General features: G+C 43.3%; 1 protein-coding gene across 7 annotated transcripts in view; it reads left to right on the forward strand.

Moving 5' to 3' along the window:
• The first annotated feature begins 1,579 nt into the window (after window positions 1-1,579).
• Window positions 1,580-16,436, forward strand: part of LOC123928052 (T-cell surface glycoprotein CD1a-like) — a 73,022-nt gene continuing 58,165 nt past the window's right edge. The window contains exons 1-6 of one of the 7 annotated variants that reach the window (XR_006815592.1): window positions 1,580-1,797; window positions 2,422-2,688; window positions 3,335-3,613; window positions 3,811-4,043; window positions 4,422-4,512; window positions 4,660-5,209. Coding sequence is in view for 6 of the 7 variants with exons in the window: in XM_045983103.1 (XP_045839059.1) it covers window positions 1,737-1,797; window positions 2,422-2,688; window positions 3,335-3,613; window positions 3,811-4,089; window positions 4,549-4,739 (1,077 nt within the window). In the remaining variant the exon portion in view is untranslated. Of the gene's footprint in view, window positions 1,798-2,421; window positions 2,689-3,334; window positions 3,614-3,810; window positions 4,090-4,421; window positions 4,513-4,548; window positions 5,210-16,436 lie in introns of those variants that run through there. The other 6 variants (XM_045983105.1, XM_045983104.1, XM_045983106.1 and 3 more) reach the window with 6 other exon arrangements.

Genomic DNA, 16,436 nt, shown 5'->3' on the forward strand with positions numbered 1-16,436 from the left:
TCATCTTTAGCTTTTCAACATCTTGAGCGTGAGAGTGATCTCTTTCTGGATTTCAGTTGGAACTTTCCAAGAGATATCGTTCTAACAACCCAAGATTACTTCTGTTTACTTGTAAGCCAAGAAATAACAAGACAAATAGCCCAGGCACATTTGCTCCAATGATATGAGGCACACACAAATACTGAAGTGGTATAAAACATGTAAGAACATCATGAAAGAGGAAGGGCACCATGTCCAGCAGAGGCCAGCTCATGATAAGACAAGCCTGGAACATTCAAGCAGGAACAGTAAGAAGAGGATCTGGATACATGATTCTAGAATACTGACCTCACTTCCTTTAAGTTTTCATGGTTTCGTATGGCAATTATAGGAGATACATGGCAGGACTCTGTGTAAACTTCATGATTATTAGCATATGGTTTTATTTTAGAGAAAACTGAGTAGGATATTCATTTCATCAAGTAAGATAGCAAAAACTTTTGGATGCTTAAAAAACTTTATGCTGAAAATCTCCATAATCATTAAGAATAATCAGATACCTAAACTGAATTATTCAATCATTCAGAAATAATCATTGAGCATGAACCTCATGCTAGGCCCTCTGTTAGATGTGGCAATCCAGTTCACAAGGGAGTAGAAACACGTGAGGCCAAATAGTGAGTCAAAAAACAAACTGAGGATTTTAGAGCAGAGGGGGATGGGGAGATGGGTGAGCCCAGTGGTGGGTATTAAGGAGGTCACGTATTGTATGGAGCACTGGGTGTTGTATGTAAACAACGAATCTTGGAACATTGTATCAAAGACTAATGATGTATTTTACGGTGACTAACCTCAGGAATGGTTAGTCCTGAGGTTAGTGGAAGATGGAAGAAGGAAGTGGAAGAAGGAAGTCCTGAGGTTAGTGGAAGATGGAAAATGGGAGCAGAGAAAAAGAAAAAGATAATGAGTGGGCAAATATCACCAAGGATCACCACTGTAGAAAATATTGTTTCCAGCAGAGCCGTGTTTGTCTAGAGTCGGCACATGGTAATAAAACTCAGCACACCAAAATGTGTAGTTCTCGGTTTATGGTTTTTCTTCCCAAGTAGACTCCTTTCTATTTTGCCAACTTCCTTCCTATTAAAAACTTCCCATTTGCAGGACTCTTTAGGGTTCCCCTCTACCTACCAAGTGGCATGTGGCCCGATTCTTGAGCCACTTAATAAAACCAACCAGATCTTCAAATTTACCTGATTGATTTGTTTTTTAACAAAAGCAGTGAGAAGTCAGAATGTGAATGAGCTGGGGTGGGGGTGAGATAGGGAAAGAAATACACAGAGGGTGTCAGAAAGGCGGGAGGGCAGAGTGACAGCAGGGTCCAGGGCTGGGTGCTGGGAGCCGTGGATTTTCATGAGTTACTGTCTGGATGAGAAGAATGGGCATGAGAAGTGGGGTGACTTTTCCATGCTACACAAGACTTGTTCCACACCATCTGAATTGGAGGATGGGAGTAGGATGGAAGCTGGTGACAGGGAGAAGTTAGAAGCCAGAGTAGGGGACAGACCAGGATGGGAAGTAGGAGTCTGAGTAGGTTTCCAGGGTTGAGGGAGGAGCACATTTGCATTTTAGCAGAGACTCAGGGAAGGCTTGTGTGTGGAGAAGGAAGTCAGAAGAGAGGGCTGTGTGTGGGGTAGGTTTGTTAGAACGACCGTCAAAGACCGACTTTGTAAGAGACACAAAGAACATCTGCAAGTACAATGCTGTTCCTGCAACTTGTGCTGCTGGTGGTTCTCCTCCCAGATGGTGACAGTGAAGACGGTGAGAACTCTAGCCCTACCCAGTGGGTGTAAGAGGGTGTGTGTGCGTGTGTGTGTTTCTCTGCCTTTTTGTGTGTGTGATGTGGATCCCTGTGCCCGTGTGTCTGTTTGTATGTGTGCATATGTGTGTGTAGGTTCAGAGAAGTTTGTGTGTTCATGTATAGGTGTGCCTCTCTATGTGTGTCTATGTGTGTGTACATGTGGGCATATGTCTGCTTGTATTTGTTTATGTTTATATGTGTGTCTCTGTGTCTGTATGTCCATGTACATATGTATCTGTGTATGTTTGTTTGCATAAGAGTGTGTAAAGTTGTGTAAGTTTGTGTGAGTTCATAAGTGTGTTTGTGCATGAGCATATGTGACCCCTTGTGGAGCAAGCCCCCACCAAATAGCTGGGGAGGGAAAGTGCCAGCCTGGTTTCTTCCTGGGAGCATCCCTAATCCCAGGGCCGTGTGCTCTTCTGAAGGGTGGGTAGGAAACTCGGGGCTCTGGAGCACCACATGTCTCCTGGGACAACTACAGCTTCTCTGTCATCTAGATTTTCGTTCCCCTCCCTGGCACCTTCTCCATTCTCTCTCCTTCCCAATGTCCTCGCTTCCAAAGTCTATCTTTGCTTTTGCCATAGCTGTGCAGGAGCCAATTTCCTTCCAAATTACTCTGACTGTATCCTTTTACAACCGTTCCTGGACACAAAGTCTGGCTTCAGCTTGGCTGGATGAGATACAGACTCATGGCTGGGACAGCAAGACTGGTGCTTTCATTTTCTTGTGGCCTTGGTCCAAAGGCAACTGGAGCAACGAGGAGCTGATGAAATTGGAAAAGTTATTCTATGCATACTTCATTGGACTTCGTCAGGTGTTTCAAGACCATGTCAGACAATGGCAGCTTGAATGTGAGTTCAGTTCCCTCAGGGAAGGAGGGACGGAGGTGGCAAGTGTGTGCGGGTATCCTTGAGTTTCTTCTTCCTCTAGGAAAGAGCCTCCACTGGCTTCTGAAACTCACATCTCCCCCATCATAAATCTGAATCACAACTCTGGGCAGGGGGTAGAAGCCAAATCCTGATTCTTGAAAATCTTCACATCTGCTAATTCCCACTTATCTCAGTGACTACAGGCTGTGCTCTCCTGTCTCTCACTAGTGTCTCCACACACTTTGTTCTGTCACTCTGTGACTGACTCCTGGGGCTGTGCTTTTCTCCCTATTCAATCCCACCAGCAAATTATGTCTGTGTTTTCCCTGTACTCTCTTCATCCTAGACTGTTTTTATCTCCATGGCTTCTACTGAGCCCTTCCCTATTCTCTACCCACACCATCCATGTATCTTCTCCAACATTTGTTCCTTCCTCAATCATTCACCACTTCCTCTGCATCTAGTGATCACCACTTCCCCTTTGTTTGAGCCTCCCCTCAAACCAAACTGTGCTCCATTCCCTCCAATCCCCTGAACTTTCCCCTCTGCTTCAGGTCTCCATTGTTCCACTCATCTCATTTCATCTTCTTCACACCCCCTCCTGTAACTCACAGATTCCCTTCCCCAGATCCATTTCAGGTACAGCTGGCAGAAGGCTGTGAGCTACACTTTGGGGAAGCATCAGTAGGATTTGTAAAGTTTGCTTTTCAAGGGGCAGATCTCATGAGCTTCCAGAACATGACATGGTGGCCATCTCCAGAGGGAGGAAGTAGAGCTCAAGAGGTCTGCAGACTATTCAATCAGGACCATGTGATCAAGGAAGAAATACACAAACTTTTCAGTGACACCTGCCCCCAGTTCCTGTTGGGTCTTCTTGATGCAGGAAAGGCAGATCTCCAGCGACAAGGTCAGTCCTGCTCCCTCCCTCCATGAATTCTCTACTCTGCACTCATACATTTGCACCATTCCCTCAAATTTAGAGTGAGAAGGAGCCAAGAGGGAGAGGGGAGGATGGTGACAGGTTTCTAGAGGTTTGAAATATGTCTATATAAAATGATGTGAAGATCTCTCCTCAGTCTGTGAATTCCTGTTCTGTCTCTGCAGTGAGACCAGAGGCCTGGCTGTCCGCTGGCTCCAGTCCGGGTCCTGGCCGTCTCCTGCTGGTGTGCCATGTCTCTGGCTTCTACCCAAAACCTGTGTTTGTCATGTGGATGCGTGGTGAGCAGGAACAACAGGGCACCCAGCGAGGTGACGTCCTGCCCCTTGCTGATGGGACATGGTATCTTCAGGTGTCCTTGGATGTGAAAGCCAGGGAGGCAGCTGGCCTGGCTTGCCGGGTGAGGCACAGCAGTCTGGGAGGCCAGGACATGGTCCTCTACTGGGGTAAGAAAGAGCTGGGACCCACCTGGGAAAGCAGGAAGGTGGTGCTAAAGCAGAGAAGAGAGCCAGATGAAAAATCTGGGTTGCTGGGTTTCCAGACAAAAAAATGACTAAAATCAGTAAACCACGGAATGGAGAACTAAGAGTAGAAGCCCTCTGGATGTGGGAGGATGCATCTTGTTGGGTGAAGGCCCATCTCTGAGGAGGGATGGGAGAAGTGAAAGGAGGAAGGGCAGTTGGTAAGGCAGAGGGTGACAGGAGCAAAAAGGACCAGGGAGGTGCAGGTCAACCTGTGGTGGATGGGAAATGACACTCCTTGTGTGCCAAACCCATAGAACAGCCCCACTCCAAGGGATTGGTTTTCCTGGCAGTGATGGTGCCCTTGGTGCTTCTGGCAGGTCTGACATTGTGGCTCTGGAAGCGCTGGTAAGTCTCTAGAGCAACCCTCCTGCTCTTTCCTAGGTGTCTCCCCACCTTTCAGGCTGTCCTCAGCCCTCCTGCTCCCAGTGGCCTTCTCCCCTGCTGTCCTCACCTCCAGCTGCTGCAGAATGACTCTTCCTCTGTTCCTCCCAGGAAAACACAGTGGAGACACCAGTGCACTGGCTTCCCTTCTGAACGAGATCCCAGCAGCCCAGGCTCCAGTACTTACCTAAACCCAACTCAGTGGTGATGTGCTTGCAACTCTCTGGGTGCAACTTTGTCTTTCATTTTTGCTTGATGACCAGTTGTCAATATAAGCTCAGTGTAATTTACCAGGATTTGTTGTTGTGACCTGATTCTGGGACCTTAAAATTCAAAATTTAACTCCGTATGGGAAAAAGTCCCAGAACCTCCATAGGACATCAGACATCAAATGTCATTTTCTTCAGTCTTCCCTGATTCACTGGTGGAAGCAGTCTCTGCCTGGTGAGAATTCTCACAACCTTTACTTGCACTTTGGCAAATCTATTTCTGAGCCCCACACAATGTTGGTCCTACTGAGGTGCCTTTTCTCCTTCTAATTCTTAGGCCCATTGAGATCAAAGTTCATATATATATTTTGTAACTATTAGTGTCCTTGGTAAGGTATCTCACTTGCATGGAATATATGCTTAATAAAAACCTGTGTTGAATTTTTGTCAAATTTATAGGTTGTCTTCTTTTCCTTCCTGAAATGTTTATAGTAGTTAAGGTGTTTGGTGCTCTTCTTGTGAAAAATCTTCTCATTTGGCCAAGGGACTTCACACTCACAATGACTTGTGTCATTTCTGAGCCTCTGAGAAGAAACTCAGTTTTACCTATAAGCATTCTAGTTATTTACTGCAGACCCCTATTGGAGTGGACCTGGTGCTCCAAGTATTCCGAAAAAAAAGAGGAAGGCGGCGGGGGCACCTGGGAGGCTCAGTGGGTTAAGCCTCTGCCTTCAGCTCAAGTCATGATCTCAGGGTCCTGGGATCGAGGCCCACATCAGGCTCTTAGCTCAGTGGGGAGCCTGCTTCCTCCTCTCTCTCTGCCTGCCTCTCTACCTACTTGTGATCTCTTTCTGTCTGTCAAATAAATAAATAAAATCTTAAAAAAAAAGAGGAAGGCAGGATGCTTGCTCTTTGTGAGGCTCAGGGACACTGGCGGAGTTGTCACCTTGGAGTGTGTTAGAAATACAGGGTCTTGGACTCAGCAGAGATTCCCTGAATCACAATTTGCATTTTTAGTAAAGTCAGCAAGGGATTCACAGATGCATAAAATGTGAGAGGCACGGACATAAATGATGCCTGAGAGGTAACAGTGCAAGGGGGTCTCTGAACAGAAATGACACATTCCAGGAAGGAAAGCAGGAGCATTTGGCTCAGGAATGAATGGGGATCCAGCAGGGAGCGTGCATACTTGCCTCCTGGCATTCATGACTGCTCTGTTGCAGTCGTGAGGATACGGTCAGTGACAGTGAGCCATTGCTCCTGGGGGAGATCTGGGGTTGGGCTCCTAGGAGCTTCTGCTAATAACATTTGGTGACTGATGAATACACAGCCTGGATTCATATGTGTTTCTGATTAAAAACAGCATATGTGTGTGTGCATGTGTGTGTGTGTGCGCTCGTGTGTGTGTATATATATACGTACACACATATCTATATATATACACACGCACACACACACATATATATACTCCAAATAATTCACCATGTGCCATATTCCCAATGCTGAAATAGTAGCTCAGAAATGTAACATTTTCCACATCATGTACTGTGATCACCAGTGTCTTTGGTTTTAGCCCCACAGCTGTGCTGCCCATGATGCTTTAAGAAACAAACAAGAGACAGTTATCATCTCATGAAGCCACAAATATAGATTCTTTTCCCCCTCTTCTGTGGTATTATCTTAGCGTCTTAGATGTTATTTTAGCATTCTCTGGTGTGGCTCCATATAGATGTCATGAATGTTCTAATCCTTTTCTTGGATTTACTGCATTGATAATTCATTACCTCTGACCTTATGGTCCACAGCTCTGCCTTGGAAACCTGAGCGAGTCTAACCTACATAAGTGTTTTGTAATGAGTCACATCCCACCTTCTTGTGCTTAGGAACTGGTCAACCCTGCAGCTCTGGGCTTCACAGCCTTTTTAAATGCTGAAATCACCAAGAAAGATCATGTAATTTAAGAAATGTGGCACCAAATGGACCATGAACAAGATGGGTTTACAGTGTGGGAATTAACATAGGAAGGCAGAGGGACATCTGGTTCAGTCTCACCAGGAAACACACAAGGTGGATCATATATTTCAGGCCTCTGTCCCTGCCTCTACGGATAGTGGTGAGTGCATGTGTCCGGGGGTTACAGATCAATATTAGCAGGTAGGCCAATCAGCACAGACAGACTGCATGTATAATGAAGATGGACACTCTGTGACTGATGAGGCCCATAGTGAGAGTGGAGACATCCATGACCTCAGTTACTCTCAGTTTCATTAATTAACTCAAAAAACCATTTTCAAGCCCTGACCATGCAGCTGGTACATTTTGAATGTCAAGTAGTGGGGAGGAAAATGTCTTCTCTGTCTTCAGGACGTGGAAGTTTTACTTTCCTGATTTGTGTACCTTTTTCATTGTGTTCATTGTGTTTCTAGTTTCTTCGTATAGGAGCTTATGTGGGTTGATCTAGGGGAAAGGAACTTAGTTCTAATTTGTTTAGGAGCTGAGGGAGGAGACCAGGGCAGGAGAATGTTCAAAGTGACCACATGCATGGTCTCAGTCCTGTGCATGTAAATATTTCTGGAAAAAAACTTTGAAATGGAAGATTTGGCAAAAGTGAAAATGAGGGAAAGGGAAGAGCAAATCATGGGACTTTTGTGATATTCCTGACTGGATCAGACTGCTTGGCTGGTTCTCTAACTTCTGGTCTACTTGTTACCCTCACAGGGCCACCATGTGGATTTTGACTGGTTGACTCCACCCTAATGTGTGGCTCTGCGCTCTGATCAGTCCGAGGCCACCAGGAGAAAGCATCCTCGACAATGATAGGCTGAAGGATAGATGGGCCACCTGCTGTTCAGGCCAACCAGATGCCACTAATCCTCACCCAGAGTGATGGTTCAGGGCCAGGTACCTGCCCCAGCTGACACAGGTTCCACAAAGTCTGATTCTGTGGTCAGTGGAGGGGAAGGAGATGTTCTCTCTTTTCCTGGATGATAAAGTACAGGGTATAAAGATGGAAACAACTACCATCCACTTTTCAGTACCAGAGAGGCAAGCCTGGAGATAAAATTGGCATGCAAGGAGGTAGAGAAATTTCATATGCGAAATTTGCTAAGAGCATAGATCCAAATTATTCTTGCCACAAGAAAGATAAAGCAAAGAGAAACAAAACAAAGAAAAGAAAAAGTAGAGGGTCAGGGAGGAGGAACCAATTTGGCAGAGTAGTAGGAAGACCCCAAGCTTTGCCTCAACAGTAGAGCAGTTAGGTAAATATCAAATCATTCCAAATACCCAACATATCAATAGGAAAAAACTGCACAACTACAGAGAGACAAGAGGCCACATGATAGAAAGTAGGAGGTGGGGAGTTGTGTTTTTGGGGAGATACAATTATGGGTTCTGTGGAGGGGACAGAGGCCTGGTCTCATACAGAGGAGACAGAGAGAGTGGGGAAAACCCAGGGTATCAGAGAAGGAAAACACTTCCCCATAGCCGTTGACTGGGAAAAGAAGAAGGGTTGATTTCTTTGTGAAATTTACAATCAGTGGGACTTAAAGACTAGAGTTCTGGAGGTCCAAACCATGGCCAATGTGGAACCCAGTGGGCACTGCTGTGCCCTTATGGAGAGGGAGGGCAGAAATCTGGGGACAGACATGATCTGAGGATCCCCTGGGACACATGGGATAAGTGAGTCTCCTCCTATTTGGGCTCATCTGGGAGAGGTGGCAGCACTTCTCTGGGGACAAAAGAGCTGGGAGGCACCATTACCCTGCCACACCCCAGAGCATTGACATTGGGACACTTGCTGCATGTGGCTAACCTAGACACTGGTTATTTGCTGCACTTTACTACAAATTCCATGCCCCTGGGCTTCGGTGTGACTGCCCTTCTGGGACAAACCTGCACCAGCCCCAGTGTGGTGAGACCCTCCCCACACAACCAGCATGGGCACCTGACATGCCAGGTCCCTAATGTTTGGAGGTTTAAAACTCAGCAAGCCTGCCTGGGATAGAGAAGAGGGGCACTATGTTATTTGGTGGTCAGAAGGTCAGGGTACAGACAGGGTGAAGGCAGGGATATAAGGGACACTTGGAACACACAAGGGGAGATGGTTTGCTCTTCTGGGAGGGCTTCCCTGAGAGCAGAAGCAAGGAATCCCTTCTCTATGGGCAAGAGAGGGGATGGTGACATTTTCCTCCCCTGCCAATCAGTATTTTTCACAAAGCTGGAACAAACAAACCTAAAATCTGTATGGAACTAGAAAAGACTCGGCATAGCCAAAGTAATTTTGAAAAAGAAAAGCAAAGCTTGAGATATCGTGATTCCAGAATTTAAGCTATATTACAAAGCTCTAGAGAGAAACAGACACATGAAACAGTGAAACAGAATAGAGAGCCCAGAAATGGACCCACAAACCTATGGTCAACTAATCTTTGAGAAAGCAGGAAAGAGTATCCAATGGAAAAAAGAATATCTCTTCAACAGATGGTGTTGGGAAACTGGACAGCAACATGCAAGAGAGTGAAATTGTACCACTTTCTTACACCATATTCAAAATTAAATTGAAAAAGGATGAAAGACCTAAATTTGGGACAGGAAACCATGAAAAGCCTAGAGGAGGACACAGGCAAAACCTCTTTAATATGGGTTGTCGAAATTTCTTTCGACTAGGAGACTAGACAGGTCTCCTGAGGAAAGGGAAAGAATAGAAAAATAAACTATTGGGACTTCATCAAGTTAAAAACCTTCTGCACAGCAAAATAATCAACAAAACTAAAAGGCAACCTACAAAATGGAAGAAGATATTTGAAAAATGACATATTTGATAAAGGTTTACTATCCAAAATCTATAAAGAACTTATCAAAATCAACACCCATAAAACTAATAATCTAGTTAGGAAATGAACAGAAGCTTCTGCACAGTAAGGAAACAGTCAACAAAACAAAGAAGCAACCCACGGAATGGGAGAAGATATTTGCAAATGACAGTATAGACAAAGGGCTGATATCCATGATCTATAAAGAATTCCTCAAACTTAACACAAACAAAACAGATAATCATGTCAAAAAATGAGCAGAAGACACGAAAAGACACTTCTCCAAAGAAGACATACAAATGGCTAACAGATGGAAAAATGTTCATCATCACTAGCCATCAGGGAGATTCAAGTCAAAATCACATTGAGATACCACCTGACACCAGTTAGAATGGCCAAAATCAACAAGACAGGAAACAACATGTGTTAGAGAGGATGTGGAGAAAGGGGAACCCTCTTACACTGTTGGTGGGAATGCAAGTTGGTGCAGCCACTTTGGAAAACAGTGTGGAGATTCCTTAAGAAATTAAAAATAGAGGTTCCCTATAACCCTGCAATTGCACTGCTGGGTATTTACCCCAAAGATACAGATGTAGTGAAAAGAAGGTCAGCTGTACCCCAATGTTCATAGCAGCAATGGCCACGGTCGCCAAACTGTGGAAAGAATCAAGATGCCCTTCAACGGATGAATGGATAAGGAAGATGTGGTCCATATATACTATGGAGTATGATGCCTCCATCAGAAAGGATGAATACCCGGGGCGCCTGGGTGACTCAGTGGGTTAAGCCGCTGCCTTCAGCTCAGGTCATGATCTCGGGGTCCTGGGATCGAGTCCCACATCGGGCTCTCTGCTCAGCGGAGAGCCTGCTTCCCTTCCTCTCTCTCTGCCTGCCTCTCTTGTGATTTCTCTCTGTCAAACAAATAAATCTTAAAAAAAAAAAAAAAAAGAAAGGATGAATACCCAACTTTTGTATCAGCATGGCTGGGACTGGAAGAGATTATGCTGAGTGAAATAAGTCAAGCAGAAAGAGTCAATTATCATATAGTTTCACTTATTTGTGGGGCATAAAGGAATAACACAGAGGACATGGGGAGGTGGAGAGGAGAAGTGAGATGGGGGAAATGGGAGTGGGGAGATGAACCACGGGAGACTGTGGACTCTGAGAAACAAACTGGGTTTTGAAGGGGCAGGGGATGGGAGGTTGGTGGAGTCAGGTGGCGGGTATTATGGAGGCCATGTATTGCATAAACAATGAATTTTGGAACACTGAAAAGAAATAAAAATACATAAAAATTAATAAAAGAAAAAAGAAATGAGCAGAAGACATGAACAGATTTTTTTTAAAAATTTATTTTATTTTATTTTATTTTACTTTATTTCTTTTATTACAAGAAAGAGTTCCATGGAGTGGCCTTTCCTCTTGATCTGGGAGTTTGTACTGAAGACAGGAAACATTACATAATAACATGAGATGATGTTTCCACAAACTTGGGGCTAAAATTTGATTTAGTTTTTAAGAATGCAGCCCAAGAGTGAGTCTGCAGGAATAGAGGGTGTTTATGTCATAGTTGAAAAAATTAGCTGCCAATTCCCAAAGGGCCTTCATGCCAAAGGGAATGGAGCCCCAACTCCTGACTCCTGGTTGTGATTTCAGTCAGGACATCCCACTGACCTCAGAAAAGTCCTGACTTTTCTAAAAAAGACTTTTCTATATATAACTGACTTTTTTATATAAGAAGTGACTGACTCAGCTGCAGAGTTCTCCCAAGAATAGCATCATGGCAAATAGCAATGGCTATTCTTGGTGGGATGTCCCCTGCCACAGGGAGAGCCCGACATCAGTTGGACGAATAGGATCAGAAAAACATGGGAGAGGACTCACCACTCAGATATGTAAGAATGCATTTTGCTACAGGAAGGAGAGTTATTTTCTTCTCTCAGAGCATGCCTCAAAGGGACAGAGATTGTTGGGGGACCTCTCCAGGAATAAAGGTGCTGTCAGGTGTCATTTCCCTCCTTCTCCCCTAAGTGTAAGCACACAGACATCTGTGGAAACCCATGTAGAGTGAACACTCACCAATTCCTTTGCTATCAGCATACCACACACCCACCCATGTTTCCCTACGGGCCTACTCCCTCAGGTCAGACTTTATGCTACAGTTCCCTTCCCACAATATACCTGTGCAAACTGTACATGCTGCCTCAGTACACTTCTGTGGATTTGGCTCCTCCAACCCAGACAGTATGCATCTCAATGGGAGCAGACCACTATGACAGCAAACCTGTGGAAACTTGGCTAACGCCATACCACCCACCCCCATGCTCTTCTGAGGTTCTTCCCACTCCAGGAGGATCTTAGCAGGAGCCCATCAAAGTAGCATCACAAGCCTGGTATGCTCAAGCATTCCTGATAGGGGCCACGCTACTGCAAGATGAATCTTGCCCTGGGGATAGGTAACGGTAACTACACAGTACATTCTGACTGAGGCTAGAAGTGGGCTGGGATGGACCTCTGATGCAGGGCCCTTTCACCAGTGAAACTTCCCAGGGGACAACACAGAGAATGGGCCTTGCAGATCAGTGCAACCTCATCTCTGGGAAACATTTAATATGACATAACTTAAAGACAAGGAGGCTGCTGAATGGTCCACTAAGAACAGAGGGACCATCCCCTACCTGCACATGCAAGGACAGCCATTGCAGATTACTGGACTCAAGGAAAAATGGATCAGCCTCCACGGCAGATATGCAACATACATAGGGGATAACCCAGAAGTGTCAGGCTCTGGTGAACAGGGGACACTGCACTGCAGAACATTCCAGAACTTCATAAGGACACGACTTTCAAGAGCAGGAGATATAGCTAACTTTCCTAACATACAGAAAGAGAAGAGAGACTGAAACAAAATGAAGACACAGAGGAATACATCCCAAATGAAAGAACAAGAAAAAATTACAGCCTGAGAGCTAAATGACAAGGAGGTATAATATGCCTGATAGAGAATTTAAAGTAAATATCATAAAGTTACTCTCTAGACTTGAGAAAAGAGTAGAGGACTCCAGTGAGATCCTCAACAACGAGATAGAAATGATAAAGAACCAATCAGTGTTGAAGAACTAAATAACTGAAATTAGAAATACAGTAGGTGGAATGAGTAGGAAAATAGAGGAAGCAGAGAAACAGATGAGTGGCCTGTAAGACACGGTATGGGAAGCAATCCAGTGTAAGAGGAGAGGAGGGAAAAATATACAAAAGAAAATTAGATTTAGGGAATTCAGCAACATCATCAAGCATAAAAATATCTGCAGTATATGTCCCAGAATGAGAGGAGAGAAAAAGGTGCAAAAAATTTATTTGAAGAAATAATGGCTGAAAACTCCCTCCAACAGTTGAAGGAAATAGAAATCAAGATTCAGGAGGCACAGTGGGCCCCCAGCAAAATCAATGCAAGGAGGTCCACAGCACAATACATATCAATTAAAATGGCAAAAAGTAGAGATGAGTATCTGTTTTTTTGGGTGTTGAATTTGAGAAGTTCTTTATAGATCTTGGATATCAGCCCTTTGTCTGTAGTGTAATTTGCGAATATCTTCTCCCATTCCCTGGGTTGCCTCTTTGTTTTGTTGACTGTCCCCTTTGCTGTGCAGAAGGAATGAATACCCAATCTTTGTATCAACATGGACGGGACTGGAGGAGATTATTGTGAGTGAAATAAGTCAAGCAGAGAGAGTCAATTATCATATGGTTTCACTTACTTGTGGAGCATAAGGAATAACATGGAGGACATTGGGAGAAGGAAAGGAAAAGTGAATTGGGATAAATCAGAGGAGGAGAGAAACCATGAAAGACTGTGGACTCTGAGAAACAAACTGAGGGCTTTAGAAGGGAGGAGGGTGGAGAAATGTGTTAGCCTGGTGGTAGGTATTAAGGAGAGCACGTATAGCATGGAGCACTGGGTGTGGTGCATAAACGGTGAATCTTGGAACATTGAAAAAATTTTTAAAAAATTTAAAAAAGTAGTGATGAAGGAAAATTTTAAGACCAGTAAAAAAAAAAAGAATAAAATTATATGCAAAGGAAAACCATAAAATTATCAGCTGATTTTTCAGCAGAAAGTTTGAGACCAGAATTATGGCATGATAAATTCAAGTACTAAAAGGAAAAACCCTAGCAAAGAATACTATTCAGCAAGGCCATTCAAAATAGGAGAGATAAAGAGTCTCCCAGATAAACTAATGTGAAAGGAATTCTTGAACAATAACCCAGCACTATGAGATATGTTAAAGGGGACTCTTGATGGAAAGGAAAAGAAAGGAAAGACCAAAGAGAAGGAAGCAGAGTAGCAGGAAAAATAAGGATATCCATAAAAATCAGTCAAGGAATCAAAAAATAAAAGGATGCAAAATATCACACGATGTTTCAAAAACTTGGGGGTGGGGAGGAATAAGAATGATTTCAAACTCCATGACTTTAACTTAATTTTGACTGCTATAGACAGAAAGAACAAATGTTGGAGAGGATGTGGAGAAAGGGGAACTCTCTTACACTGTTGGTGAGAATGCAAATTTGTACAGCCACTTTGGAAAACAGTGAGCAGGTTACTCAAAAAATTAAAAATAGAGCTATCTTATGACCTGGCAATTGTACTACTGGGTATTTACCCCAAAGATACAGGTGTAGTGAAGAGAAGGGCCATATCCACCCCAATGTTCATAGCAACAATGTCCACAATAGCCAAACTGTGGAATGAGCTGAGATGACCTTCAACAGATGAGTGCATAAAGAAGATGGGGTCCACATATACAATGGAATATTACTCAGCCATCAGAAAGGATGAATACCCAACTTTTGTGTCAACATGGATGGAACAAGAGGAGATTATGCTGAGTGAAATAAGTCAAGCAGAGAAAATCAATTATCATATGGTCTCATTTACTTGTGGAACATAAGGAATAACATAGAGGACATTAGGAGAAGGAAAGGAAAAGTGAAAGAGGAGGGAAATCAGAGGGGGAGAGAACCATGAGACACTGTGGACTCCGGGAAACAAACTGAGGGTTTTAGAAGGGAGGGAAGTGGGGGGCTAGGTGAGCCTGATGATGTGTATTAAGGAGGGCACATATTACATTTAGCACAGGATGTTATACATAAATAATGAATCTTGGAACTCTATGTCAAAAACTAATGACATACTGTAAGGTGACTAACGTAACATAATGAAAATAATAATAAAAAGGCAAAAACAAAAACCAAAAAAATCATGTTGGGAAAATTAGACAGCTACATGCAAAAGAAAAAAAAAACTGGACTACTGTCTCACATTATAGAAGAAATAAACTCAAAGTGGATTAAGGACTTAAATTTGAGTCTTGAAACCATAAAATTCTGAGGAGGGAGTAGAGGCAGTAAGGTCTTGACATGAGCCGTAGCAACATCTCTCCAGATATGTCTCCTCAGCAAGGAAAACAAAAGTAAAGAGATAAAAACAAAATAAAACAGAAAAAAAAACTGTTGGGACTACATCAAAATAAAAAGCTTCTGCAAAGGGACGCCTGGGTGGTTCAGTGGGTTAAAGCCTCTGCCTTCAGCTCAGGTCATGATCTCAGGGTCCTGGGATCGAGCCCCGCATCGGGCTCTCTGCTCAGCGGGGAGCCTGCTTCCTCCTCTCTCTCTGCCTGCCTGTCTGCCTACTTGTGATCTCTGTCTGTCAAAAAAAAAAAAAAAAAAAAAAGCTTCTGCAAAGCAAAGGAAATAATCAACAAAACAAAAGACAATCAACTGAATGTAAGTAGATATTTGTTAGTGGCATATGTGGTGAATGGTTAGCATGCAAAATATATAAGAACATGCACAACTCAACACCTAAGAAAGGACATAATCCAATTAAAAAATGGGCAGAAGACTTGAGTAGACATTTCTCTAAAAGAGACATTCAGAAGTCCAACACACAGTTGAAAAGGTTCTCAACATCACTCATCAACAGGGAAATGTAAACCAAAACCACAATGAAGTATCACCTCACAACGCTCGCATTGGTAAATTCACAAAAAAGAAAAACAAAACAAAACAAGAAACAAACATTGTGGAGGATGTCAAGAAAAAAGAACACGTGTACACTGTTGGTAGGAATGTAAATTGCCCAGCCACTGTGGGAAACACTATATGGAGGTTCTTCAAAGAACTAAAAACAGAATTACTGTATGATCCAATAATTTACTACTGGATTTTTTTTTTATATTATTAGGTACTTACCCAAAGAATGTGAAAACACTAAAATGAAGAGAAAAGTTGTGGTGTGTCCACACAATGGAATATTACTAAGACATAAAAATAACTGGTCTCTCCATTTGCAACAACCTGGATAGAGCTAGAGGGCTTGATGGTAAGTGATGTAAGTCAGTCAGACAGAGACAAATACCATACGGTCTCATTCATATGTGGAATTTATGAAACAAAACAAAAGAACCGAGGAAAAGTGACAAAGGAAAAAATGCACTCTTAGTCACAGGGAACACACTGCTGGTCCCCAGAGCAGAGGTGGGTGGAGGATGGAGGAAATAGGTGAAGGGGATTAGCATCATATTACATTCATGAGCACTGATAATGTATAGAATTGCTCAATCACTATGTGGTACACCAGAAACTGATATAACACATTGTTAACTATAGTGGAATTAAGGAAAAAAAAAAAACTAACTCAGCATACCAAAATATATATTTCTGGTTTATGTAGTTTTCTTCCCAAGTAAACTAAAATCTCCTTGTATAAAGTGATTGTGATGCGAACACTGTATTCTCATGAGTGTAGCACTGTGCTTGGATCCAGGCAGGTGCTAAGTGACTGTTTGGTGAACGAATATATTTT

The sequence above is a fragment of the Meles meles genome, chromosome 17, assembly GCF_922984935.1.
Source record: "Meles meles chromosome 17, mMelMel3.1 paternal haplotype, whole genome shotgun sequence".
In the NCBI taxonomy this organism is placed as follows: Eukaryota; Metazoa; Chordata; class Mammalia; order Carnivora; family Mustelidae; genus Meles; species Meles meles.